The sequence below is a fragment of the Eriocheir sinensis genome, chromosome 8 (assembly GCF_024679095.1).
Source record: "Eriocheir sinensis breed Jianghai 21 chromosome 8, ASM2467909v1, whole genome shotgun sequence".
NCBI lineage: Eukaryota > Metazoa > Arthropoda > Malacostraca > Decapoda > Varunidae > Eriocheir > Eriocheir sinensis.
This window is the reverse complement of record NC_066516.1, coordinates 8,340,591-8,367,217: the sequence shown is the minus strand read 5'-3', so window position 1 is coordinate 8,367,217 and position 26,627 is coordinate 8,340,591. Positions and strand designations below refer to the sequence as shown.

Genomic DNA, 26,627 nt, shown 5'->3' with positions numbered 1-26,627 from the left:
TCTCTCTCTCTCTCACACACACACACACACTTCCTTCTTACTCCTCCCTGGGCTGTCAGAATCGTACAAGCCCCACCCTTATTGATTGATTGATTGATAGTTTATTGTTGCAGGTAAACAACAAGGGAGAAAGGAGGAACATGCCATCCCAACCCCCAGGCAGGACAGAGTGTGATTATACAACTAGTAATACATGTGTAGGGAGCACCATGAAACTAAAAAGATACAATGGTAGGAAGGAAAGCACAACAAGGGAGGGGGCGGTACCTCCCCCTGGACAATAAGACAATAAAATGTGGGGACGGAGAACATTGCCCAAGCACTAGATGGGAATGAATATACAGAGATAGAGTAAATACTAGTCCTTAAAGTAGAATACTGCAGAGATCACAGCCTTGTATAGCACGGCAGTTGTTCAGGCTGCCACACACGGCATCACCACCTTGGTGCAAACTGAGGGTGTTCCTTGAGGATAGCAGGGAGGACATCACGGTTCAGGAGTCAACAAATTGTCTGGGGCAGGTCAAGGCAGTCCCGTGGCTTAAACTTAGCAATGAGAGGGCATTCCATGACATAGTGATGCAGTGTGTGGCCCCTCGGCCTGGCACAGAGCGTGCAGCAGACACCAGGGGTTACTAACCTCCCAGTAGTACCTACAGCCTAGCTTAAGGCGCATTGCTACCACATCCTGAGGGGCACTGTGTCGCCCATAGGGGTAAACACAGCGCTGGGAGACACTAACATAGTGGAGGCTGCTGGCGCTGCCATTGTCACAGCAGTGTCTGAGTTGGGTAGCAATGCTATCACATGAATAATTAAAGGCTGGGATTCTCGCCGAAGAGCGTACGGCAAGTATACTGATGTCCGTTCAGGCGTTCACTCTGTTCGTCACTGTATATTTCAAAATACTACTACCGCTTCGAATAGAAAAAATGTAAATAATTAGCTTAACACCTATATAGGGGGCTCCCGTGGCCCCGTGGTACGTAGAGCCTGCGCCTTGCGCTCCGGTGGGGTGCTGGATAAAAAAAAAAAAAAAAAAAAAAAATTATGAAATTTTATATAAAAAAACACCCAGAAACCTAGATCACTGCAAAAAAAAAAAAAATAGATCTAGGTGAAAAAAACTAAGAGTGGCAACACTGACCACAACCCAAAATGCGCAGCAAAGTTGCTAGAAACGCGCCATTTTACAGCAAAACGCGCTACATAGTAAAGATTTCTGTGTGGTGTTCGTTGTACTTATACGATATTAATAAATTTCGGCAAACAAAATTTTCATAATCCAGATTTCATGGAACATAAGTACCACTCAACACGTCTGGATCTGGATCTGGATGAATAATTTTTGCGTCACGTTAGCCTTTGGGAAGAAACCTTGGACCGACCATTAGGATCCACCGGGAAGAAGCCTACCGGTGCAATAGGCCAAGACGTATAAAAAATAAAAAAAATGGTGAGGAGACCAAATCTGTACCGCATATTCCAAGTGGGGTCTGACTAAACTATTGTAGAGCGGAAGTATTACATCTTTATTCTTGAATAAAAAGTTTCTTTTAATGAAGCCCAACATTCTGTTCGCTTTATTTGCTGCATGGATGCATTGATGTGAGAATTTGAGGTTTGACGCGATTTTGACCCCCAAGTCCTTAACGCATTGAACGCTTGTGAGTTTAACGCCGCGCATTTCGTAATCGAACTTCTTATTTCTTGTTCCAACTTGAAGGACCTGGCACTTGTCTACGTTAAAGGGCATCTCCCATCTATCCGACCAAGCTGAAATTTTGTGCAAATCCTGTTGGAGGCTTTGCCTGTCTTCGTCAGTGAGAACCGAGTTACCAATCTTTGTGTCGTCTGGAAATTTACTAATGCGATTATTAAGTCCAATATCCATGTCGTTGATGTAAATAATGAAGAGCACTGGGCCAAGAACCGAGCCCAGAGGGACGCCACTAGTGACCGGCGCCCACTCTGAGTTAAATCCTCTCTTTGTTGTCTATGTTGCTCAACCAATTCGCGATCCATTGGTTTACTTGACCGTCAATACCTATTTGCTTTAATTTATAAAGTAATTTATGATGTGGGACTTTATCAAACGCTTTCTGGAAATAAAGATAGACTACGTCCAATGATTTGGTTACGTCATAAACTGAGAAGAGGTCGTTATAAAAAGTCAATAAGTTTGATAGGCAGGATCTTTTGTTACGGAAGCCATGTTGTGAATCCCCAATTAATGAGTGGCTTTCGAGGTAACCCACAATTTTGTCTCTAATTATGCTCTCAAGTAGCTTACCTACAATTGAAGTTAGACTAATGGGTCGGTAGTTACCTGGTATTTTTTTGTCTCCTTTCTTAAAAATCGGTGTCACGTTAGCCTTTTTCAATCCGAAGGGACGATGCCTTGTCGCAAGGACATATTGAATACGGTTGTGAGGGAGGAGACTATTTCGCTCTTTGTTTCTTTAAGCAGTATAGGATATACTTTATCGGGTCCGGGACTTTTATTTGTTTTAAGTGAATGGAGAGCTTTAAGGACTTCATCGGTTGTTATTTCAAAATTAGGCAATGCATGCTCGAGATTTACATTAGTACTGGTGCTGGTGGTAGTGGGAGGAAGACTTAGTATTAAACACCGAGGAAAAGTAATTGTTTAAGAGGTTTGCAATGTGTTGGCTGTCAGTCACTAGTGCACCGTCGCTGTTTGTTAAAGGTCCAATTCCACTTCTGATCGCCTTTCTGTTCTTTATGTAACTGAATAAAGATTTCGGATTATTTTTACAGTTGGCTACAATATTTTTTTCATATCTACGCTTTGCCTGACATACCAATCTTTTTACTCGTCGCCTGGCATCGTTATAAAGTCTAATGTTTCCGGGCGTGCTTTGTTCTTTCTTTAACCTGTAAAACAATTTTATCCCCTTGACTGAGTGTTTAATTTCGCTATTAAACCAAGGTGGGCTTTTATTAGTGTTAATTCACTTCTCGCACAAGGGGACGAATGTGTTCTGCTGAGTGAGTAAGTGATTTTTAAAGCTTAGCCAGGCTTCCTCTACATTGGCGTCATCTGATAGGTGTATTTCTGTTAGTTTTTATCGGATTTCTACGAAGTTTGCTCTTTTGAAATTGGGCACCTTTACTTTATTTTCAGTCACTGATGTTTGAGCTCTAATGTCGACGCGCACTAATTTATGATCGCAAGAACCGAGGTGTTCTCCAACCGTGACATTACTGACCCTATAGGTTATCTTGGGTCGTTATAACAAGGTCTAGTATGTTATTTTGTCGAGTTGGTTAAGAAACCATTTGGCTTAGATAATTTTCTTCTAGAAATTCGATCATTCTATGTGACTCGTCTTCTGTACCTGACAATGTCGCCCAGTCGACATGGGGGAGGTTAAAGTCTCCTAATATCAGTGAGTCGTTGTTATTAAGTGACTGCCTTAAAACGCTGTACATTTCAAGGTCGTCATCGAGTGATTGCCCGGGAGGCCTGTAGGTGACAGATATATTTAAATTGACTTTTGCAATGTTTACTCGCACGCACAAATGTTCAACGTTACTGTCTCTTGGTGTTTTGTCAGTGGGTTGCAAATAGCTTTTGACAAAAATGGCGACGCCACCGCCTCTACGGTTTACACGATCTTTGTTGAAGAGTCTGTAGCCATCTATGTTGTATTCGGAACTTAAATCAATATTTGTGGTGTCGATAAATGTTTCGGTTATAGCAATTATGTAAAAATTTTCTGTTAGAGCAAGACATCTCAGTTCATCAAATTTGTTTCTTAAGCTACACGCATTGAAACTAAGAATTTTTAAGTTAACTAGAGGCTTGGTAATAGAGGTGGTGGTACTTGCGGGATCATGGTTACGTTTTTGTTGCGATGCATGGCGTCTATTTACACGGGCGGGGTGGAGGGACGGGGCTGAGGGTCGTTTTTTGATCGGGTGTCACGTACTGCGTCGTTGAGGAGCCTTCCGAATCTGGCTGCCCCGATGGGAGACAGGTGTATTCCGTCCCTGTGGAAGAGCTCACTTTGTCCGTAGAAATTGTCCCAGGCGTTGAAGAACTCCACGTCAAGCTCTCTGCAATGAGTCTGTAAGCGGTTGTTTAGGCTGAAGGCCTTACTGAAGAAGTCGCTCTCCGCCCACGTCCGTGGTAGAACTTCTGAAATCAAAATGTTCGGGGAGAGAGATACATAGAAAATCAGCCCACACAGACCACATGATCCAGACAAGGTGATATGTCCTTAAACCTAAGTGATTCTACATTAATCAGATGACACCAAAACTTTGCATTTCTACTCTAGTTTATATTAAGTTGAAGGAAGTATTATTCCTCCAAGGTTTAACGCACACACATGGAATATAAAACGCGTTCTTGGCCAAGGTCTTACACAGAGAAAGCAGCGGCGCGCGGGTCAGTTGGCAGTGGGCAGCATAGCGGCGTGATGGGGGGATTCGCTGTCCTGTGGCTCTACTTTGTGGCTCAGGTGCTCGTTGGCCACACAGGTATGTACTATGAATGCAGGTGTTTGCACGTTTGGGGCCGGTCAAAAAACACATAACGGAGTAGGATGAAGTGATATGAGTGTGGCGGAGGGATGAGGGATGAGGGGTTCATCATCCATCAGGTTACTTGACATTTGCATCTATACAATTTTTTTCCACAGTAAAGGAAGCAGCTCAAGGGGAAAGGCATAGCAACAAAAAAACCCGCTAAGCACTGCTCTTATTAAAGAGAGTATATAGTGAAGAGTGTCCAAATGAGAGGTCTATATACTTTTTATCCTTTGTTTCTTAAGAGATGCGCTTTATAAAATGGAAGAGAGAGAGAGAGAGAGAGAGAGAGAGAGAGAGAGAGAGAGAGAGAGAGAGAGAGAGAGAGAGAGAGAGAGAGAGAGAGAGAGAGAGAGAGAGAGAGAGAGAGAGAGAGAGAGAGAGAGAGAGAGAGAGAGAGAGAATTTACATAGAAAATCAACCCACACGGACCACATGATCCAGACAAGGTGATCTATCCTTAAACCTAAGTGATTCTGCATTAATCAGATGGCTCCAAAACTTTGCATTTTTACTCTAGTTTATATTAGTTGAAGGAAGTGTCCGTCGAGCTTGTTTTTAAGGGAGTCAATCGTGTTACACTGGACCACTGAAGGTGGGAGCTTATTCCATTCTCGCGCTACAACGTTGGTGAAGAAAAAATTGGTGCAGTCTGAATTTACTTGTCTACATTTAAGCTTTAGTGCCATTATTTCTCTTTCGCAAAGTGTCATCGATCATAAACATTTTTGATTTGTCCACATTCGTAAATCCTTGAAGTATTTTAAAACATTCGATCAGTTTTCCTCGGAGGCGACGTTTCTCATGAGAGAACATGTTAATTAAGGGTGGAAAGCCTCTCGTCGTAAGGTTTGTTTCACAAGGAAGGGATCATTTTTGTTGCCCGACGTTGAACACCTAAATTAGCAATGTCCTTTGCGGTGGGGAGACCAAAACTGTACCGCATATTCCAAGTGGGTCTGACTAAACTATTGCTGAGCTGAAGTATTACTTCTTTATTTTTGAATAAAAAGTTTCTTTTAACGAAGCCCAACATACTGTTCGCTTTATTTGCTGCATCGATGCATTGCTGTGAGAATTTGAGGTCGTTTTAAAAGGTCAATAGGTTTGATGGGCAGGATCTTTTATTACGGAAGCCATGTTGTAAATCCTTAATTAATGAGTGGTTTTCAAGGTAGCTCACAATTTTGTCTCTAATTATGCTCTTGAGTAGCTTACCTACAACTTGAGTTAAACTAATGGGCCTGTAATTATTCTGTATTTTCTTGTCTCCTTTCTTAAAGATCGGTGTTACGTTAGCCTTTTCCGATCCGACGGGACGATGCTTTGTCGAAAGGACATACTGAATATGGTTGTGAGAGAGGAGAGTATTTCGCTCTTTGATTCTTTAAAAAGTATAGGATATACTTTGTTAGGTCCGGGACTTTTATTTGTTTTAAGGGACTGGAGAGCTTTCAGAACTTCATCGGTAGTTATTACAAAGTCAGGCAATACATGCTCGAGATTTACGTTAGTACTGTTGTCGTCGCTGGTGTTGGTGGTAGTGGTGGGAATAATAGTCAAATATAGATTATGGGTAAATTTTTTCTTCTTCCTGCCCCAATACTTCCTTCTGTTTTCTCGTAGTGAGTTTTGATCCCATCTGAGACGCTCTACATAGAAGGCTGTACATGCTTCTACAATAAAGTAAGACCATGGTCAAAATATAATTAACATTATACAGAGGAAGTGTGAGGGATTAAGGCGGGTGTGGAACATTTCTTCTCAGAATAAAGACAAAAAAATGCTGGTGTTTTTCTATTAAAACCAGTACATACAACCTTAGTGCATATACTGCAGCAGTTGAATAACTAAAAACGTGTGATATGTGGAAGAAGTAAGGCAGACAAGCTCACTTACTCCGACGATCTGGGAGCGAGAAATGCAATGATTTGGGTGGAATAGCTGGCTCCGACCACCGGCTAAGCTCCGCCCACCCCTACACCCCATGTTTCACCTCACAGTGAAGAACGGCCCGCTGAGGGCCACTCCATGTATTATTCCTCCAAGATTGGAGGTCTTGTCTTCTTCTTCTTCTTTTGACCTGTTCCGCTTAGTATCACTTAATTCACAGGTCCTCCTTCTCAACACTTCTATACTTTACAACATACACTTAGTTACTTCACAGTGCACACTTATATACTTCACACTGAACTGGTGTATTTTCTGCTCGTTTCTTCCTCTAACTTTGCTTTTTCTATACACTTTTGTTAGTTTCCACTATTACACTTTTCTTTTCACTCCACTTTCATTGCTCAATTCTTTTTTCCCAGCAACACGCTAAGATACTTTTTTAACCTCACTGCTTCCTCCTTATAGCCATATAGTCCTAACACGGTACTTATTATTCTTCCGTCTTCCTCCTCCAATCTGCTAGTCCACTCCTCTTCCCCAATAATCTCCACCACGGATGCCACCAGCCTTTACCTCTCCTCTTCTTATCTGTCACAGGCCACTATAAATAGCTCTATCTGACCGTCCTCTCGGTACACTCGGTGAAGTCTGGGGGCACACCTTTGTAGCGGTGATATGTTGTTTCCTTGATTCTTGTGGTGTTGGTAACTATATCACCCCTCTTGCAGTTTTTTTCTTTAAATTCCTTTGGGGATCTCGGGTATAGCCTTCGTAACGGCATCCTTCTGCTATAAAAAAATAGTACCCGCAGCGGCAGGGCCCAGACCAGTGTTGCCAGTAGTACTTGATTGCACTAGTAAGAAGTACCATATAAGAACAAAACGTACCAGATTGAGTAAATGTAACATTATTATTTACCGGTCTACATACCTTTAAAAATATAAATCTATCTCCTCTTGGCTTGCTGAAGGTGTTGAACACTAACGAAGTACATGGCAAGACATAAATATGTTACGACTTACAACACTATTAATTTAATTTCCAAAATGTATAGAATAAAAATACCATCTCCCTATTTAGTACCAGATCTAGTGGAAGTCGTACTTTGTACACCAAAAAGTACTAAATCTGGTACCGAAAATGGCAACACTGGCCCAGACCACCACCCCGCGAGGCGGGACACAACCCCTGCTTGACACCCGGCGCCCACTCGGTGGGTTTATGGAACCCATGTGTTTCCGCTCCACCCGGGGATCGAACGCGGGACCTCTCGGTTGTGTGTCGAGTGTTGAGTTGACGGTCGGGAGTTTCGCCTTTGTAACGGCACTCCCTCTTCACCGTCTGCGTCTGTTGTTTTCCTCTTTTTCCCTCCTCCTCTTTCTCTCATCATCCAAAATTTCTGTTCTGTCGTTGTTGCTTCTTCGATGTGATTATTTTCAAATGAATATTCCCCGATGATGTCGTCTTTTATATATATATATATATATATATATATATATATATATATATATATATATATATATATATATATATATATATATATATATATTTATATGGTTGTTGCAGCCTCACACTTTTCTCAGAAAGTGTCTCAGGTCTTCCATTTCCGCTTTATACATGTCACATTTTGTTTCTTTTTGCCTGTATTTGTTTCTATCCTTGAGTTTCATGTTTTCCGTTATGTATGACTAATAGACATGAGAATGAGTTGGACACCCTAGCAATTAAGTGCCATATGGAAGTCCAGGCATCATCAATAACTAACACCAGAATGGGGCAAAAGCAGGCCGGTCAGGAACCCAACCACAGCTCGTCCGGCGGGTGTCACTACGGCGTTATGGGAAGCCATAATGGGATGATGTCATGGTGAGCACCTGGACGGCGCCACACGCAGCGGCGCCACACGCAGCGTAGGCTTCAATTATTGTAGGTTGTCATGTTGTCGATTTAATAATTCTTGAAATAATGATATCGTGTTTTACTATCTCACTTTTTTTGTTAGGAATAGGTACAACACCTTTTGCATCATCATCAACAACAATATCAACAAAATACATAAAGACGTCCGTATGTGATTTTTTTTTATGGATCAGATCACGAATAATGGAATAATGAAGAACGGTTGGCAACACAACATTGGAAAGGTTCGGGCCCTCGACCATCGGGAAGATCCTCCCTCCCCATTCCCCAGTCTAACGGCGGAAGTTCAGACAATGGTGCCGCTCCAAGTGCTTCTGTCACTGCTTGTGTTCACCGCAGGAGCAGGTAAGCGGGTGTGCTGGATTGGGCTGCCAAGGCTGCATCTACCCATTCTCTTGGTGGGGCGCAAGATGTGAAGTTGGGAGCACAGGCCTACGCTATGGCTCGCGCGGCGGCGGTGCCCATTTCCGCCCCGTTGGCCCTCTGAGCCTGTGGTGGGAGAGAACGCGACACAGGGCCAGTGCAACATTGCTTCATCTTTCTTCCCTTACTGTCTTTCTCTTCCTACTCCGCCTTCTCTTGTCCTTCGTTTCTTATCACTCCCTTCTTTTTCTCCTTCATATTACTTGTTTTTTCTTCTCTTTCGCGATTTTCTTTCATATTTTTATTCTCCCCGCCTTTTATTCCTTTTCCACAATCTCTCCTCTTTCATTCCTCTGTATAACTTCTTTTTTCCCCTGTTCTTAATTTTCTTTCTTTGCCCTTTACTCCTTTTCCCCCTTTTCATGTTCGTTTTGTGCCTTTCACTTCTTTTTATCGTTTCAGATTCCTTATTTTCTTCACTCCTTTGCGATTTCTTTTTCCTTTCTGCTCTTCCTTCTATTCCTCCTTCTTCGCCTGTACCACTTCCTCTTCCTTTATTCTCTTCTTTATTCTTCATATTTCTTTTTTCTACTCTCTGGGATTTCTTGTCTTCCTTTCATCTCCTTCTTTCTCCACTTTATCGGCCATCCTTACCACTTTCCCCTTCTTTATTCTCTTTTGATTCCTCTTCACGTTCCTTACTTCCTCTTCTTATCCTTGTCTTGGTATTTGTTTTTCCCTTTTATTCTCTCCTTCCTGCGACAGAGGAAGATTTTCAAGGCAGAAGAGGAAACTGTTCCGTTGATTCTCAGTTTCTTTGGCCATACGAAGCAAATGAGAGTACCTCGAAGCGATAGGAATTAACACAAAGTAACACGAAGACTTAAAAATACATTACTCTCTCTCTCTCTCTCTCTCTCTCTCTCTCTCTCTCTCTCTCTCTCTCACACACACACACACACACACACACGCACGCACGCACGTGAGCGCGCGCACACATTCTCTAGGATAATATGGAACTTCCGTTTAAATTAGTCTCTCATTTCTCCCACACCAAACTCGTATTCCCTTGTCCTTGAGAACTCTGATGATGTCCGGAGAACCTTCTCAAAACTTTTATTTTTTAACTTTTCTACGAAAATTTGCCTAGTATTATGCATTTCCTATGAAAAAAATACCATAAGGCTATACTATCCGTATATCTAAGTGTGTATGCTTGTCTTCAGAGGCTGGGACCTTTATATTCCCCGGCCAACTGGACCATGCCGAAGGTGACGCCTGCAGAACGAACACTGGCGGCTCGGGGACGTGTTCCCGAACATGCGAACACTCGCCCAGCCTCGGAGAACCACGCAAGTGCGGCATAAAGGATTCCAGGTTCCTCCTCTGCTGCGACGCAAACCCCGGTAAGTGTGAGGCGGACAACGCACATGCTCATATAGAATAAGTCAACACCGACCTGTTAACTCATGCATTGTTTTGACAACCCCCCTTTTTTTCTTTTTATTCTTCTTGCTTTACTGTCACTTTCTTTTATTTTTCATATCCACGTCTGCTCATTGAGGGGAGTGGTTTGTTTTTCCCGTGATGCCCTGGGGCTATAGGGCTTATAGGCCCAACGATCAGCCTCCCCTTGTAGGGCTCCGTGGTGGTGGGGGGTGTAAGAGAGTGAATTCTCTGACATGTTTATGGCATCCAGTACTCTGACAGGTCTGGTGGGGGGGTAGGAGAGCACCACTGCCCCGCCAACCGCACCCCCCCCCTTTTTCTTAGGGGCCTCCAAGGTGGTGCAGATAATACACAAGCTCGTTGTGCCAGACCCGGGGTATCAGTAGTGGGGCTTACGAGTATACTGACTACTGCAGCGGTCAGGTCAGAGCGATAGTGCCATCCTCAGAAAAGTATCTAAAGCCATTTCTAGCCGACTGCAATCCTCTGTTGTTGGGATTTTTCTGGGTGATGAGGGTATGATGCTGGTGAGGATGAAGCCCGCCTTGAGCTGTATATCTCATACTGGAGTGTACGCCCCTACCAAGATGAATGAAATTGAGGAGAGAGAGAGAGAGAGAGAGAGAGAGAGATGTTCTGTGCCAAGCTCGACTCTATAGGCCTACTATACATTTCAGCGGCGGACAAACGCTGTTTTTCGCAAATATCTCCTAAACGAATCATTGGATCAGTATGATATTTCAACACACTGCCTTGTGATATTAAGCTAATCCAGTCATCATATCTAAGGTGTTAAACAGAATCGGACGAGTGGGTACTCTCTCAGCCCCCCAACAACGCCCCAAAACCAAAGACCACTCTTCCCTACTCCAATATCGCAGTATCCCTTATCAACGTGAAATACGTCTTGCCTCCATGGAACTGTACCATTCTCTTAGTTAATAATCATACTATCTATACATATACGTACATAACATTCTAATATAAGGACACAAGAGTGATGAGGGAGGCGAGAAGTTAGGGGAGAAGAGAGGGATAACGAGAGCGAGAAGTTGTGGCTAGGAATAGTTGGGGGGAGCACACTTTCCTTCAGATGCGTGGGGTGCTGGGGGCACACTTTCCTTCGAATGCGTCAACATGACTCGTCGGGTTTGTATTATTTTCTGTAAACTCGTCACATAAGACATATAGTAATGTAAATATCATACTGATCCATAGATTCGTTTAGGAGATATTTGCGAAAAACAGCGTTTGTCTGCCGCTGAAATGTATAGTAGGGAATGAGACACTCAGGGACATTCTGCGGATCCGTGGGATTCCTGCAAGGATTATTGACCTGATGACTGACCTTTACTCTAAGACTGTGAGTGTTGTGAAGTGTGGGGGAGGCGTTTCCGGCTTCTTCCCTGTTAATTCATCAATATGGCGGAGTTACGTCCTTGCTCCATCACTTTTCATTACTTGCATGGACTGGGTATTAAGCAAAGTTGTTGATCAAAACCGTTGCAAAGCGTCTGTTTGCGCCATCAAGGTCAAGACCTTGTTTTTGCTGATGGTGCTGTACTTCTCGCGGAGTCGCTGGAGGTCCAGGCGTTGGCTCTCAAAGTGTTGCATGAAGTGGGAAAGCCACTGGGACTCTCATGGGTGAGGCAAGTTGATCGATCCTGCCATGAGGGACTTAGGATGGATAGGGCAGCCACTTGGGAGCTTGTTCGGGGGAGATGTCATGAGTGGAGGCGGCGAGCGAGTGAAGGGAGGAGCCCCTGGGAGTATACTCTGTTATTAGTTAGACAGTTAAAATGTATTCCCAAACAAAATTTCTGTACCACGCAAGATTTTTCGACACTTTTCGAAGACAGTAAGTCATGCTAACAATTTGAATCTCTTTTGCTGCAGGTAACGATCCCCGGCTTGTTCAGGACATCGCTTCGCCGCGCGTCGCATTCCGTAAGCAGTCATGGTACACTTGTTGGAAAAAAAATATCCTAACCTGTAATGGAAAGCATGGTTCGACTACTTTCTATCATCTCGAGCTTATATGTTGCTAACATAGTGTTTAATATTTTTTTTACAGAATGCGGAATAAATAAGAAAAATGAGTTCGTCTTAAAATTTAGCTTTACAGATGAGGGCGACAAAATTTATGTTGAACCCCAAGATATCAACCCTGTCAAAAAACATAACGAGACTATAAGGTTAGAAAATGGCACAGAAGTTGTACAAGAATTTGCAGTGGCAGGAGTGGGAGCCGAGCGTGCAGAGAGGAACGCCTGGCCCTGGATGGTAAGTAGGGATGATAACTGTTATCTCTCTCTCTCTCTCTCTCTCTCTCTCTCTCTCTCTCTCTCTCTCTCTCTCTCTCTCTCTCTCTCTCTCTCTCTCTCTCTCTCTCTCTCTCTCTGTATATATATATATATATATATATATATATATATATATATATATATATATATATATATATATATATATATATATAAAGAGAGACATAGAGACACACACACACACACACACACACACACACACACACACACACACACACACACACACACACACACATACATACATACATACATACATACATACATACATACTGGAGTAGGTAGGAAGACACCTACCGAACGGGCGCAAGCCACTCCCGGTGAGGTATATATGGGAGGTGAGAAGGGAGCTGAAGCCCTCCAAAGACCCTTCCCATGTCCTCACTAACCGTTTCCCTATTGTCTCACCAACACCGGAGAGTAGTTCAGCACGCTCTCTAAAGACAGATCCTCTCTTTATCCACACTACACTACATTCACACAACATATACACCTTTTCCCAAAATTAAAATTTCAAAAAGGCTCACCTACACCAAGCCTCGGAGTCCCCGCCTGGGGGGGGGGACCACACATTCCCCCAGGGAGGACTCCCCTTCTGGCTGCCGACCCGAGAGGTGTCTTGATAACTCCTCGAACCTCTTTCTTCTCAATTTCTGCAACATTCGCGGTCTTCGCTCTAATTTTCATTCTGTGGAACATCATCTCTCCTCCTCTAAACCTCACCTTCTCTTCCTTACCGAAACACAGGTTTATGAGGCTACTGACAGCAATCTCTACTCTGTTCCCTCCTACTATCTCTATCCTAAATTTCAATCCAAAGCTGGATGTTGCGCCTACGTGCGCAACGACATCACTTGCTCTCGTGCCCACGACCTTGACTCTTCTGAATTTTCCACCATCTGGCTAAGACTTCATTGTCATTCTATTACTAAATACATCTGTGCTGTTTATCTCTCACCTAACTCTACCAACTATGTAAAATTCTTTGACTATTTGAATTCTAAAGTGGAGCACATCTTGACCCACTCTCCCTTCGCTGAAATCTCCATCCTAGGAGATTTCAATGTTCACCACCAGCTTTGGCTTTCATCCTCTTTCACTGACCATCCTGGTGAACAAGCCTACAACTTTGCTATCCTCAACGGCCTAGAGCAGTTGGTCCAGCACCCTACACGTATTCCCGACCGTCTTGGAGACCGGCCCAAATTCTAGACCTCTTCATTACCTCAAACCCTTCTGCTTATTCTGTCAAACTGTTCTCTCCGTTGGGCTCCTCCGATCACAATCTTATTTCTGCATCCTGTCCTATCGCTCCTGTACACCCTCTGGACCCACCGAAGAGGCGATGCTTCTGGCATTTTGCTTCAGCTCGGTGGGACGACCTGAGGATGTACTTTTCCGATTTCCCGTGGAATGATTATTGCTTCCAGGATAGAGACCCTCTGTGTGCTCAGCGCATCACAGAGGTGATTGTCTCTGGAATGGAGGCATACATTCCTCGTTCTTTCTCTACTCCTCACGCTAAAAAGCCTTGGTTTAATCACGCTTGTTCTCGTGCTGTCAATGATAGAGAGGTAGCTCACAAAAGGTACCAGAGCCTTCAAACTAATGCTAATTATGAACTTTACATTTCTGCCCGAAATCGTTCCAAATCTATTCTCCGACTAACCAAAAATTCTTTCATCTTTCATCTGGCATCTAGCCAAAAACATCTCCTCCAACTTCACTTCTTCATCTTTCCCTCCACTCCTCAGTCCTGACGGCAACACTGCCGTCTCATCTATCTCTAAGGCTGAACCAGCTGAACTCTTCTCTCAAACTTTTTCTAAAAACTCCACTCTGGACGATTCTGGGCATATTCCTCCTACTCATCCCCCCTCTGACTCCTTTATGCCTGTTATAAAGATTCTTCAAAATGATGTTTTCTATGCCATCTCTGGCCTCAATCCTCAGAAGGCTTATGGACCTGATGGAGTGCCTCCTATTGTCCTTAAAAACTGTGCCTCCGTGCTGTCACCCTGCCTGGTCAAACTCTTTCGCCTCTGCCTGTCAACATCTACCTTTCCTTCTTGCTGGAATTATGCCTTCATACAGCCCGTGCCTAAGAAGGGTGACCGCTCCAATCCCTCAAACTACCGTCCTATAGCTTTACTTTCTTGTCTATCTAAAGCTTTTGAACCAATCCTTAACCGGAAGATTCAAAAGCACCTTTCCACTTCTGACCTTCTATCTGATCGCCAGTATGGGTTCCGCAAGGGGCGTTCTACTGGTGATCTCCTAGCCTTCTTAACTGACTCTTGGTCATCCTCTCCTAGCCGTTTCGGTGAAACTTTTGCTATTGCGCTGGACATATCAAAAGCTTTTGATAGGGTCTGGCACAAATCTTTGCTTTCCAAACTACCCTCCTACGGTTTCTATCCTTCTCTCTTTACCTTTATCTCCAGTTTCCTTTCTGACCGTTCTATTTCTGCCGTGGTAGACGGTCACTGTTCTTCCCCTAAATCTATTAACAGTGGTGTCCCACAGGGTTCTGTCCTATCTCCCACTCTTTTTCTGTTGTTCATTGATGATCTTCTTTCCAAAACGAACTTTCCTATCCATTCCTACGCCGATGATTCCACTCTGCATTACTCAACTTCTTTTAATAGAAGACCCACCCTACAGGAACTTAACGACTCAAGGCTGGAGGCTGCAGTACGCTTAGCCTCAGACCTTACTATTATTTCCGATTGGGGCAAGAAGAACCTGGTGTCCTTCAACGCCTCAAAAACACAGTTTCTCCACCTATCCACTCGACACAATCTTCCAAACAACTATCCCCTATTCTTTGACAACACCCAGCTATCACCTTCCTCAACACTAAACATCCTCGGTCTATCCTTAACTCAAAATCTCAACTGGAAACTTCATATCTCATCTCTTACTAAATCAGCTTCCTCGAGGCTGGGCGTTCTGTACCGTCTCCGCCAGTTCTTCTCCCCTGCACAGTTGCTGTCCATATACAGGGGCCTTGTCCGCCCTCGTATGGAGTATGCATCTCATGTGTGGGGGGGCTCCACTCACACAGCTCTTCTGGACAGAGTGGAGGCTAAGGCTCTTCGTCTCATCAGCTCTCCTCCTCATACTGATAGTCTTCTACCTCTTAAATTCCGCCGCAATGTTGCCTCTCTTTCTATCTTCTATCGATATTTCCACGCTGACTGCTCTTCTGAACTTGCTAAATGCATGCCTCCCCCCCTCCCGCAGCCCCGCTGCACTCGACTTTCTACTCATGCTCATCCCTATACTGTCCAAACCCCTTATGCAAGAGTTAACCAGCATCTTCACTCTTTCATCCCTCACGCTGTTAAACTCTGGAACAATCTTCCTTCATCTGTATTTCCTCCTGCCTACGACTTGAACTCTTTCAAGAGGAGGGTATCAGGACATCTCTCCTCCCGTATTTGATCTTGCTTTCGGCCACCTCTTTTGTTTCTTTTTAGGAGCAGAGTAGCGGGCTTTTTTATTAGTGTTTTTTTTTTTGTGCTCCATTGAGCTTGCACCTTTTTTGTAAAAAAAAAATAAATATATATATATATATATATATATATATATATATATATATATATATATATATATATATATATATATACACACACACACACACACACACACACACACACACACACACACGGCCCGGTAGCTCAGTGGATAGAGCGTCTGCCTCACAACCAGAAGGACCGGGGTTCGATTCCCCGTCCGGGTGAAGATAAGTTGGGTTTATCTTCTTTCACGTGTAGCCCCTGTTCACCTAGCAGTGAGTAGAGGCTCCATCTGGCGATCAAGAATTACCCTATACCGACCAAGAATTTCCCCAAATCTAGGGAGATTCTTGCGTTTCTTGTTTTAGCCTGTCAGATTTTCAAGAATCCCCCCAAATTCTTGACAGGAATCGGCTGTTCCGCGCAAACCGCGACGGAGCAGGGTACGGCCACTTTCTTGCTGGCCGCACCTCTTTAGGCCTATGGCGATGACCATTTCCTGAGCTTCCTATGGGTATATCCTGCCAGGTGGGAGTGGATATAGAGTTCACAAGGTTACTGTTCTGTTACTGCGGCACCACAGAACATTTTACAGCATCATTGTAGGATAAATAAGAAAGACAAGCAAGTGAAACGATGCCATTTGTCAATATTTTTTCGAGAAAAGTGACGCTAAGCAGCTAGGGAAATGTTCTTAATGAACTATTGATCTCGTAATAGTGACTAAACTAACGCGTTGTCATTGATGAGTGACAAAATGATAAATAGTGTTGATTCATCCAGACATATGAGCAAGAAAGAGTGTTCTGGCGAATCACGGCTGGGAGGTGAAAAACAGTCTCAAGAATGGGGCGGGGGTCAAGGAAGCCAGATATCACCAGATGACGCCGTAGGTACGCGACGTCAGCAAGGAGTTGTGACCTCGTTGTCGCGGTGTGTTGTGTGTGAGTGGTCTCAGTCCTACCCAAAGATCGGTACTATGAGCTCTGTGCTCTTCCGTAGGGGAACGGCTGGCTGTCTCGAGTTCGAGAGAGACCCGCAGTAGACGAAGAGGTGAATTACACACACACACACACACACACACACACACACACACACACACTGGGAGTGACGACGCAGGACACATTGACACAGTATCAACATGTAGATAGAATATTTATAGAAACATACAGCGGGTTGCAAAAGATAAAGTTTGCATTCTACTATATGAATAAAGATATAATGAAAAAAATAATAACAACATTAATAAGGCCAAACTGGAGTATGCCGCTGTAATATGGACACCCTAAAAAAGAAAAATATAAAAAAAGAAAGAATTCTAAGGATTGCAACAAAATTAGTGCCGGAGCTTTCGATTATGACCTATGAATATCGATTGAAGGAGATGAAACTACCTACTTTGGAACAAAAAAGAGAAAGAGGAGATCTGATAACATTGTTTAAATTGGTAAATGAAATTGATGCTGTTGAAAGAAATGATCTTAAATTTGTAACTGGAGCAAGGAGCCAGAGAGTAATGACAGAAAACTCAGAAAGGGAGCTTGTCTAGGGATACAAGGTAGTATAGTTTCCCTAATAGAGGTGTAGACACATGGAACAGTCTGGGCACAAGGGTGGTGGAGGCGAGCAGTGTCCATCAAATGAAGAATAGATTGGACAAATATAGATACGGAGACAGGACTAATAAAACTTAGCTCGGGCCATGTAGATTACAAATAGGTAAACACACACACACACACACACACACACACATATAAACAGGGGAGAGGGGGGTGTCATTCTACAGGCATTGATTGGTGAGCGAGACGGCGGGGTCATCAACTGGTTCTGTGGAGGAGTGTTGCTCAACGACCAGTGGGTTCTTTCCGCACAACACTGCTTCTATAATCAGTGAGTGAAGCTTCACAGTATTCAAAATAGTTTGTTCTTATTCTTGGCAAAATGAGGATTGTTATGAGCCGCTGAAACATTGTCCTTAAACTCCTATCAGCAATGCCGAGGTTGTTCGTCTTGGTGAACATAATTACAAAGATGACAACGACGGGGCGGCTCACGAAGACTTTGCTGTGGTGGAGATGGTGCCTTACCCTGACCATAGGCGCCCAGAGGCTTACCACGACCTGGCCCTCCTCAGGCTGGCTTCCAGGGTCACCTTGAAGGTAAACCTTAAGGCGACGCTTAGTGTGTGTGTGTGTGTGTGTGTGTGTGTGTGTGTGTGTGTGTGTGTGTAATTCACCTATTGTGTCTTTTCTAGACTAAAATACATGCTCACGTGTCCCGGGTCTAACAGCCATTGGGTTTTCCCCCTTGGGTTATCCGCCTTTGGCGATGCTAAGGTATTACCCCGAGTTTGGAGGGGGCACACGTGTAAGGCCCATCCGTCCACACTCAGCCGGGAAATCAAACCCGGAAACTCTCAGTTTTGAGCCTTTATCAACATGTCCTCGTGTGACGTCTATTTAATTTCCATGTTCCTTTTTCATAGCTTTGGCTACCAAGTACACACACACACACACACACACACACACACACACACACACACACACACACACACACACACACACACACACATATTTCGTAGAAACTCCGTAGTGCAGTTGTTAGCGCACTCGGCTCACAACCTAATGGTTCCGGTTCGATTTCCGGGCGCAGTGAAGATGGGTGGGCAGGCCCTTTACAGCTATATCCTTCACCCAGCAGTGAATGGTGCCGGGTATTGGGCGGGGGTTATATCCCGGTCTCCGGGAGTAGCCCAAGGATGAAAACCCAGACCCTCAGACGTGTGACATGTGAACTTATTGTTTGGTCCGAGAGGATACAAATGGGTGAATTGTAAACACACAAACTATTTTTTCGCCATGTTTTAAACAAAATACCTAGCAAAAACTAAACTACTTTGATCGTTTAAAAATGCGTCAGTTTCTTTGCTTGGTAAGCTTTGAAAATTGATTTTGGATGCAAATGATTACTCTGGGTACGTCTGCAGAAATTCATCAGCCCCATCTGCCTCGCCTGGGGGTTGGAGAGCGAGGTGGACATAACGGATCAGAAGGCGACGCTCACGGGCTATGGCGACACTCAATTCGGTACAATGTTGGGCAACTCTTACATGTATATACAAGCATGCAGTAGAGACCTTTCTTCCAAGAATAAATGAAAAATCTTAATTTTCTTAGTAATAGAAATATGAAAAGCTTTCGATGTAGTCTAACAGTCTCTCTCAGGTGGGTATCCCACCTCCTATTTACAGGAACTCAACGTGACGGTGTTTCCGCCTGCCCAGTGTGACAGCAGCTACTCCACCCTGCCACACTACACTAGAAACTGGCCTCAAGGCATCGGACAGGAGACCCTGTGTGCCGGAGACCCTGCTGGAGGTCGCGACGCATGCCAGGTACAGCTGTTACCAGACTGACATCACGACTGATTGGTCAACTGCCTTACATCGTGTCTCGGAGTGAGGGCCGGTCAAGGCCGCTGAGCCACGATATAGCTCTCCTGACATGGTCACGCCTCTCACCCTCTTGTTGCTCCTCCCTCAGGGTGACTCCGGCGGGCCACTGATGTCTCTGGACACCCGTGGGTACTTTGTGCTGGCAGGCATCGTATCGCGAGGCTACGGCTGTGGACACAAGGATTACCCCGGCTTGTACGCCAACCTACGTCACCCGCCCTACCTCGACTGGATCAAGAAGGTCGCGTTCGCCATGCCATGAAAGTTCTGCAGGGATGAGGTGTTAAAAACGTATGCTGGAGAAAAAAAACAGTAATAAATAAAGGAGTTTTCATGATGAGTTTGAGTTAACCGTTTTCCAAGTTCTACTCTTTGACTTACAATATTTGTTTTGTAGTCACAACATGTGGAGAATTGTGACCTGTCCCAAGCAAAAATATAATCTGGATTGTTACAATTGTGACATGATGACGTCGTCACTCATCAGGGTGAGTGCGTCGTCAAGGAGCGCCACGTGTAGATCGACTGGCATCTTGTAGTCTTCTTGTATTCATGCCTCTCCTTGTTTAAGGGCGAGCAGTCCTCATCAGGACGGCACGAATGTCCGGCATGCCATGAATACTGAAGTGGTAACGCGATTGCCCTTGAGTGTATACCATCCTTTCGTGTAATATATATATATATATATATATATATATATATATATATATATATATATATATATATATATATATATATATATATATATATATATATATATATATATATATATATATATATATATATATATATATATATATATATATATATATATATATATATATATATATATATATATATATATATATATATATATATATATATATATATATATATATATATATATATATATATATATATATATATATATATATATATATATATATATATATATATATATATATATATATATATATATATATATATATATATATATATATATATATATATATATATATATATATATGCATCTCATGTGTGGGGGCTCACTCACACAGCTCTTCTGGACAGAGTGGAAGCTAAGGCTCTTCGTCTCATCAGCTCTCCTCCTCATACTGATAGTCTTCTACCTCTTAAATTCCGCCGCAATGTTGCCTCTCTTTCTATCTTCTATCGATATTTCCACTCTGACTGCTCTTCTGAACTTGCTAACTGCATGCCTCCCCCCCTCCCGCGGCCCCGCTGCACTCGACTTTCTACTCATGCTCATCCCTATACTGTCCAAACCCCTTATGCAAGAGTTAACCAGCATCTTCACTCTTTCATCCCTCACGCTGTTAAACTCTGGAACAATCTTCCTTCATCTGTATTTCCTCCTGCCTACGACTTGAACTCTTTCAAGAGGAGGGTATCAGGACACCTCTCCTCCCGAAATTAACCTCTGATTTTGGACAATCCTTTAACCTCTGTTCGGCAGCAGTGAGTAGCGGTCCTTTTTTTTTTTTTTTTTTATTCCTATATGAGCTGTCTATATATATATATATATATATATATATATATATATATATATATATATATATATATATATATATATATATATATATATATATATATATATATATATATATATATATATATATATATATATATATATATATATATATATATATATATATATATATATATATATATATATATATATATATATATATATATATATATATATATATATATATTGAAACTCACGTAAGGATGATTCAAAGTGTTACTCCTTCATGTGTGTGTGTGTGTGTGTGTGTGTGTGTGTGTGTGTGAGGTCGTGCGTGATTATATCACGCCAGAGTACTGGAGGGGCAGCTGAGGTTTGGAGACAACACCCTGGCAATTAGGGACTCCATCAACATCCTGGGGGTGGAGGTCGACTCCAAACTCAGCTTCGACGGTCACCTTGAGAACGTGGCGCGCAAGGCGTCCCTGAGAGTGACACTCCTGCGTGGAGTCCGCCACTTTCTCGATGCTGATGGACTCCTAAGGCTGTAGAAGGTCCAGGTGAGGCCCATCATGGAGTACAGCCCCCTCACATGAATAAGTAGCGCCCAGTGCCACCTCTACCTGTTGGACAGGGTGGAGAGGTGTGCCGAACGCCTCATTTACGGTGCCAGTGACCACTAGTAGCAGCAGGGACGACAAAGGAAACATCGGCAACAGAAGCAATGGCAACAGCAACAACTACAACTGCATCACCGTCACCACCCGAGACAGGACGCCCCCCGCCACCAGACGGATAGTCTGGAATACCGCAGGAGGGTCGGTGCCCTCAGAGTGCTGCACAAGGCCCAGGTGCGGCACACACCACACCTCGAGGCCATCGGAATCCCGTGGAGGAGGTCAGAGCGAGCTACGAATGCGGTAGCGACCGGTGATATCCTCGAAGTCCCGAGGACCCGCACGCTGAGGTGTCAGCGGGCCTTCACCTGTGCCACAGTAACATTGCGGAACCCCTTCACGGCCGAAGTGAACGTCTCAGCCTAGAGCACCCAGCGTGTCAAGACAGCTGCCCACCTGTGGTGTAGCGCACGCTCCCCTTGAGTAACATTGACCCTGAACAATACGGACTTAAAGGGGGGCCACACCCACATTACTGTAAAAACAAACAAACAAAAAAAAAAACTAAAAGTGATACTGGGCTAGCTTTAGAATAGGTGCCCTTAAAAAAAGAGGACTCCTTTAACTTGAGTCATCCCATGCCCTACTAAGAGGATTTAAACTGATGTGCTCTTGTTTAATTAATAAAAAGCCAGCAGTTTATTTAATTATTTTTTTTATTTTTTTTACATTCGGTTTGTTGCACCACTAGGGTTATCTTGATAGGGAATGTTGGTCGGACCCAGCCCGTTTTTGGTGCTGGCAAGTGTTTATAGTGGTGCCAACACTACCCCGATGCCTTTGACGAAATGAGGTAAGAACAAGTTACTCCTGCTACTACACATGGCCATGTTATATGGGTGATGCTGCTCTCCATGGGGAAGGCAGGCAACAGGGGCTACAGTTGATCCAGGCAGCACACGTGGAAGATAGGAATATTACAAAACCGGTTCTAGGAATTACTCCGGGGTTTTACGCACACACACGGAATATAAAACGTGTTCTTGGCCAAGGTCTTACACAGAGAAAGCAGCGGCGCGCGGGCCAGTAGGCAGCGGACAGCATCGCGGCATGATGGGGGGACTCGCTGTCCTGTGGCTCTACTTTGTGGCTCAGGTGCTCGCTGGCCACACAGGTATGTACTACGAATGCAGGTGCTTGCACGTTTGGGGCCGGTCAAAAATCACATAACGGAGTAGGATGAAGTGATATGAGTGTGGCGGAGGGATGAGGGATGAGGGGTTCATCATCCATCAGGTTACTTGACATTTGCATCTTTACAATTTTTTTCACAGTAGAGGAAGCAGCTCAAGGGGAAAGGCATAGCAACAAAAAAGCCCGCTAAGCACTGCTCCTATAAAAGAGAGTATATAGTGAAGAGTGGCCAAATGAGAGGTCTATATACTTTTCTCCTTTGTTTCTTAAGAGATGCGCTTTAAAAAATGGAAGAGAGAGAGAGAGAGAGAGAGAGAGAGAGAGAGAGAGAGAGAGAGAGAGAGAGAGAGAGAGAGAGAGAGAGAGAGAGAGAGAGAGAGAGAGAGAGAGAGAGAGAGAGAGAGAGAGAGAGAGAGAGAGAGAGAGAGAGAGAGAGAGAGAGAGAGAGAGAGAGAGAGAGTAAACATCATAGATAAGACTTTTATTACATTTTTGTTTAAGCGAATATTGTATTTAAGTGTTTTGTGTTCTACTTTGTGTATTAGATAAAAGACAGAACGGGTACTATATATCTGTTGTTACGTAATTTCTAGGGTAGGGGGTGACTAGACATGTTGCGAGTCGTGATAAGGAAGAGAGAGGAGAAAAGAGAACAAAAATAGTGGGACAGTAACTTTTGAATGTCCCTTTTCAGTATATAACCTCCTGAGGGCACACACGTTTTGTTTCTATCCATCCGACAGAGGGCCATCGGATCGTGTTTCCTGTTATTGAATATCTGGAGGAAGGGGACCCCTGCACCACGTACTCCGGCGTCCCTGGCAAGTGTGTGGATTTACGTGAATGTGACTACACCCGCCTCACCTTCAAGCATGAGTCCCACTTCAGATGTGGCTTTAAAGGCATAATCCCCGTGATCTGCTGCCCCCCTTCTGCCCCAGGCGAGTGTAAAGAAGTGTGCAATGTAAGACACAATAGTGGGACTGAAAGGAACAAGTTAAATAATAGTGTGTGTGTGTGTGTGTGTGTGTGTGTGTGTGTGTGTGTGTGTGTGTGTGTGTGTGTGTGTGTGTGTGTGTGTGTGTGTGTGTGTGTGTGTGTGTGTGTGTGTGTGTGTGTGTGTGTGTGTGTGTGTGTGTGTGTGTGTGTGTGTGTGTGTGTGTGTGTGTGTGTGTGTGTGTGTGTGTGTGTGTGTGTGTGTGTGTGTGTGTGTGTGTGTGTGTGTGTGTGTGTGTGTGTGTGTGTGTGTGTGTGTGTGTGTGTGTGTGTGTGTGTGTGTGTGTGTGTGTGTGTGTGTGTGTGTGTGTGTGTGTGTGTGTGTGTGTGTGTGTGTGTGTGTGTGTGTGTGTGTGTGTGTGTGTGTGTGTGTGTGTGTGTGTGTGTGTGTGTGTGTGTGTGTGTGTGTGTGTGTGTGTGTGTGTGTGTGTGTGCGTGCGTGCGTGCGTGAGTGCGTGCGTGCGTGCGTGCGTGCGTGCGTGCGTGCGTGCGTGCGTGCGTGCGTGTGTGTGTGTGTGTGTGTGTGTGTGTGTGTGTGTGTTCTGTCTGCCTGGTTTTCTTTATGCTCATAACTTTCTTCACAATTGCAGCTTCCAGGATTTGTAAAGCAATCGAAATTCACATAATCCTTTCTTTCCTAGGCCCGGCACTCTTTGATAGTCACGTCCCAGCCAAACAAGATGACAGCCACGTCCCAGCCATACACGGTCACAGTCACGTCCCAGCCATACACGATAATAGTCACGTCCCATCCATAAAAGATGATAGTCACTTCCCAGCCATACACGATAATAGTCACGTCCCAGCCATACACGGTGAGAGTCGCGTCCCAGCCATACACGAGGATAGGCACGTCCCAGCCATACAAGACGCGTTCCAGTTCGATCTCTAGTGCACGAGGACCACACGGGGAGGAGGGACACTACCAGTATGATGGTGTAAGGAGTCGCGCAGCTTGTGATGACTGATGATAGCAAGAAAATAGAATGATGTTCCTCTCTTGATTCTTTGATTCCCTGTACTCTTCTTCACCCTAAACATTCTTCACATTATGTCTGCCTTTCGAGAAGGAACATATCAAAAGGAAACACATGTAGAGTAAAGAAGGTGGAGTTTCTGTTCGTGTAGATTGTGCATAGTGTGCCGTGCACACACATACATAATTATAATAAAAAAATAAGTTGTCTATTATTTAATCGTATATGTATCTCATTCGATCTCACGTTTAGCTTGGCCTGTCTTTATATATACCGCTGGGAGAATTAAAACTATTATTGTAATTATTATTATTATTAGCCCTAAAAACGGACATGCACAAACATAAGCAGCAAGAAAACCTAGTAACGCAGAACATATATTTTAGTTTACATTACTATGACTGCCTTCTCACAACTTACTTCGTTAAACAAGTCCTAGTATACCTTCCGAGTGAATATAAGATTATCATCCTGTGGTCAAAACTGAACCAAGCGAGGAAGAGAGTGAACACTGCCCGGACGCATATTCCCAGTGTCTCTACAGGTCTGTAGTCATTGAGTGAAGACGCTCGGCTGTAGCTTTGAAACTAACCACGGGATGTTCTGGATAATACTCACATTGTGATACCCACTCTAAATTACTTAGGGTGTTACCATCTAAACCTAACCTGACCTGATCTAGGGTGGGCGCCACATACCCGTACAGAGAAGGGAAATACGCTGCCCGGGGATGCATGAATCAGCGGCGGCGGCGGCCAGGTGGTGGTGAGCTGAAGGATAATGAGGCTACGTACTCCTTGCCACTGTTACCTGCTGTGGACAATCGTTGGGACTACCAAAGGCAGCTTTATGGGAGAATAATGTTACTAGCTGTGACATGTTGGAGCTCAGATCAAGCTGTTGATAGCGGCCGGTTTTACAATGAAACAAAAAAAATGATGACTGTAATGACTCTAATATGCCTGTGGCCAAACACTCAGTACATATGATGATGCTCAGTGCAAAGATACTAAATAGGAGCTTACGGCACATGTACAGACTCGCCCCTGCTGTTGCGTAAACGAGTATATAGCTCCTACTCTTCATGTATTATTTCAGCATAATTACGGGAATAATGAAGTTGAAGTAAAGTATATCTAAGGGTATTACACACCGCAATATCACCCAAAAGTCTTTAGTGAACTAATTGTTAAGCAGTGAGTCAGGTGAGCATCAACGGGCAGGAGGGTTTTACCGAGCGTCTCATTAATAGCGACAAAAAGAACAATGATCAACTCTGCGTGTGTGTGTGTGTGTGTGTGTGTGTGTGGTAATGGGACTGGTCGAGAGGGGAAAGGATGGTAATGGGACTGGTGGATAGGGGAAGGGTTGGTAATGGGACTGGTGGATAGGTGAAGGATTGGTAATGTCACTGGTGGAAAGTGGAAGGGTTGGTAATGGGACTGGTGGATAGGGGAAGGATTGGAAATGGGACTGGTGGATAGGGGAAGGGTTGGTAATGGGACTGGTGGATAGGGGAAGGATTGGAAATGGGACTGGTGGATAGGGGAAGGGTTGGTAATGGGACTGGTGGATAGGGGAAGGGTCGGTAATGGGATTGGTGGATAGGGAATAGGTTGGTAATGGTAATAAAATATAATATAAAGATCTGCAGGCTCCATTAATAAAGCTTGTTTACTGCATATCCCCGACTATCAAACGACGAAAGAGATATACGATAAGACATAATAGTGCAAACGGAGAATCAGACCTAACAGCTGCTTCCCTTAATCGACGTATAAATAATCTTTAGAGGGGGCTCTTAGTGGACGACCCCCCCCCCCCCTTTCAATCGGCTCTTTGTGAGTATAAAAGAATGAATCAGTGACACGAGTTCTGCAGGTGGCCGTGTAGCAAAACA

At 44.0% G+C, this 26,627-nt stretch overlaps 2 protein-coding genes across 3 annotated transcripts; both read left to right on the top strand.

Moving 5' to 3' along the window:
• Window positions 1-4,412: 4,412 nt before the first annotated feature.
• On the top strand, window positions 4,413-19,809 carry LOC126995452 (clotting factor G beta subunit-like). The gene is made up of 10 exons (XM_050855004.1): window positions 4,413-4,509; window positions 8,544-8,715; window positions 9,960-10,139; window positions 12,079-12,129; window positions 12,257-12,465; window positions 17,808-17,911; window positions 18,012-18,180; window positions 19,008-19,107; window positions 19,246-19,415; window positions 19,564-19,809. Exons 2-10 carry the CDS (start codon window positions 8,562-8,564, stop codon window positions 19,735-19,737), a joined length of 1,311 nt encoding a protein of 436 aa, XP_050710961.1. The 5' UTR covers window positions 4,413-4,509; window positions 8,544-8,561; the 3' UTR covers window positions 19,738-19,809.
• On the top strand, window positions 4,437-25,030 carry LOC126995454 (uncharacterized). Of its 2 annotated transcripts, XM_050855011.1 has the most exons (4): window positions 4,437-4,490; window positions 22,716-22,734; window positions 23,498-23,695; window positions 24,392-25,030. In XM_050855011.1, exons 1-4 carry the CDS (start codon window positions 4,449-4,451, stop codon window positions 24,640-24,642), a joined length of 510 nt encoding a protein of 169 aa, XP_050710968.1. In that variant the 5' UTR covers window positions 4,437-4,448; the 3' UTR covers window positions 24,643-25,030. The 2 variants fall into 2 exon arrangements, with proteins under 2 accessions (XP_050710968.1, XP_050710967.1); XM_050855010.1 differs by lacking the exon at window positions 4,437-4,490 and having other exon boundaries at window positions 22,569-22,734.
• Window positions 25,031-26,627: the final 1,597 nt, after the last annotated feature.

Bases quoted from the DNA above. Each gene is read 5' to 3' on its own strand.
- LOC126995454 (XM_050855010.1), top strand. From the start codon at position 22,671: ATGATGGGGGGACTCGCTGTCCTGTGGCTCTACTTTGTGGCTCAGGTG. The intron at 22,735-23,497 runs GTATGTACTACG...TCCATCCGACAG, and splicing joins GGTGCTCGCTGGCCACACAG to AGGGCCATCGGATCGTGTTT. The intron at 23,696-24,391 runs GCGAGTGTAAAG...TTTCTTTCCTAG, and splicing joins CTGCCCCCCTTCTGCCCCAG to GCCCGGCACTCTTTGATAGT.
- LOC126995452 (XM_050855004.1), top strand. From the start codon at position 8,562: ATGAAGAACGGTTGGCAACACAACATTGGAAAGGTTCGGGCCCTCGAC. The intron at 12,130-12,256 runs GTAAGCAGTCAT...TTTTTTTTACAG, and splicing joins TTCGCCGCGCGTCGCATTCC to AATGCGGAATAAATAAGAAA. The intron at 19,416-19,563 runs GTACAGCTGTTA...CTCCTCCCTCAG, and splicing joins GAGGTCGCGACGCATGCCAG to GGTGACTCCGGCGGGCCACT.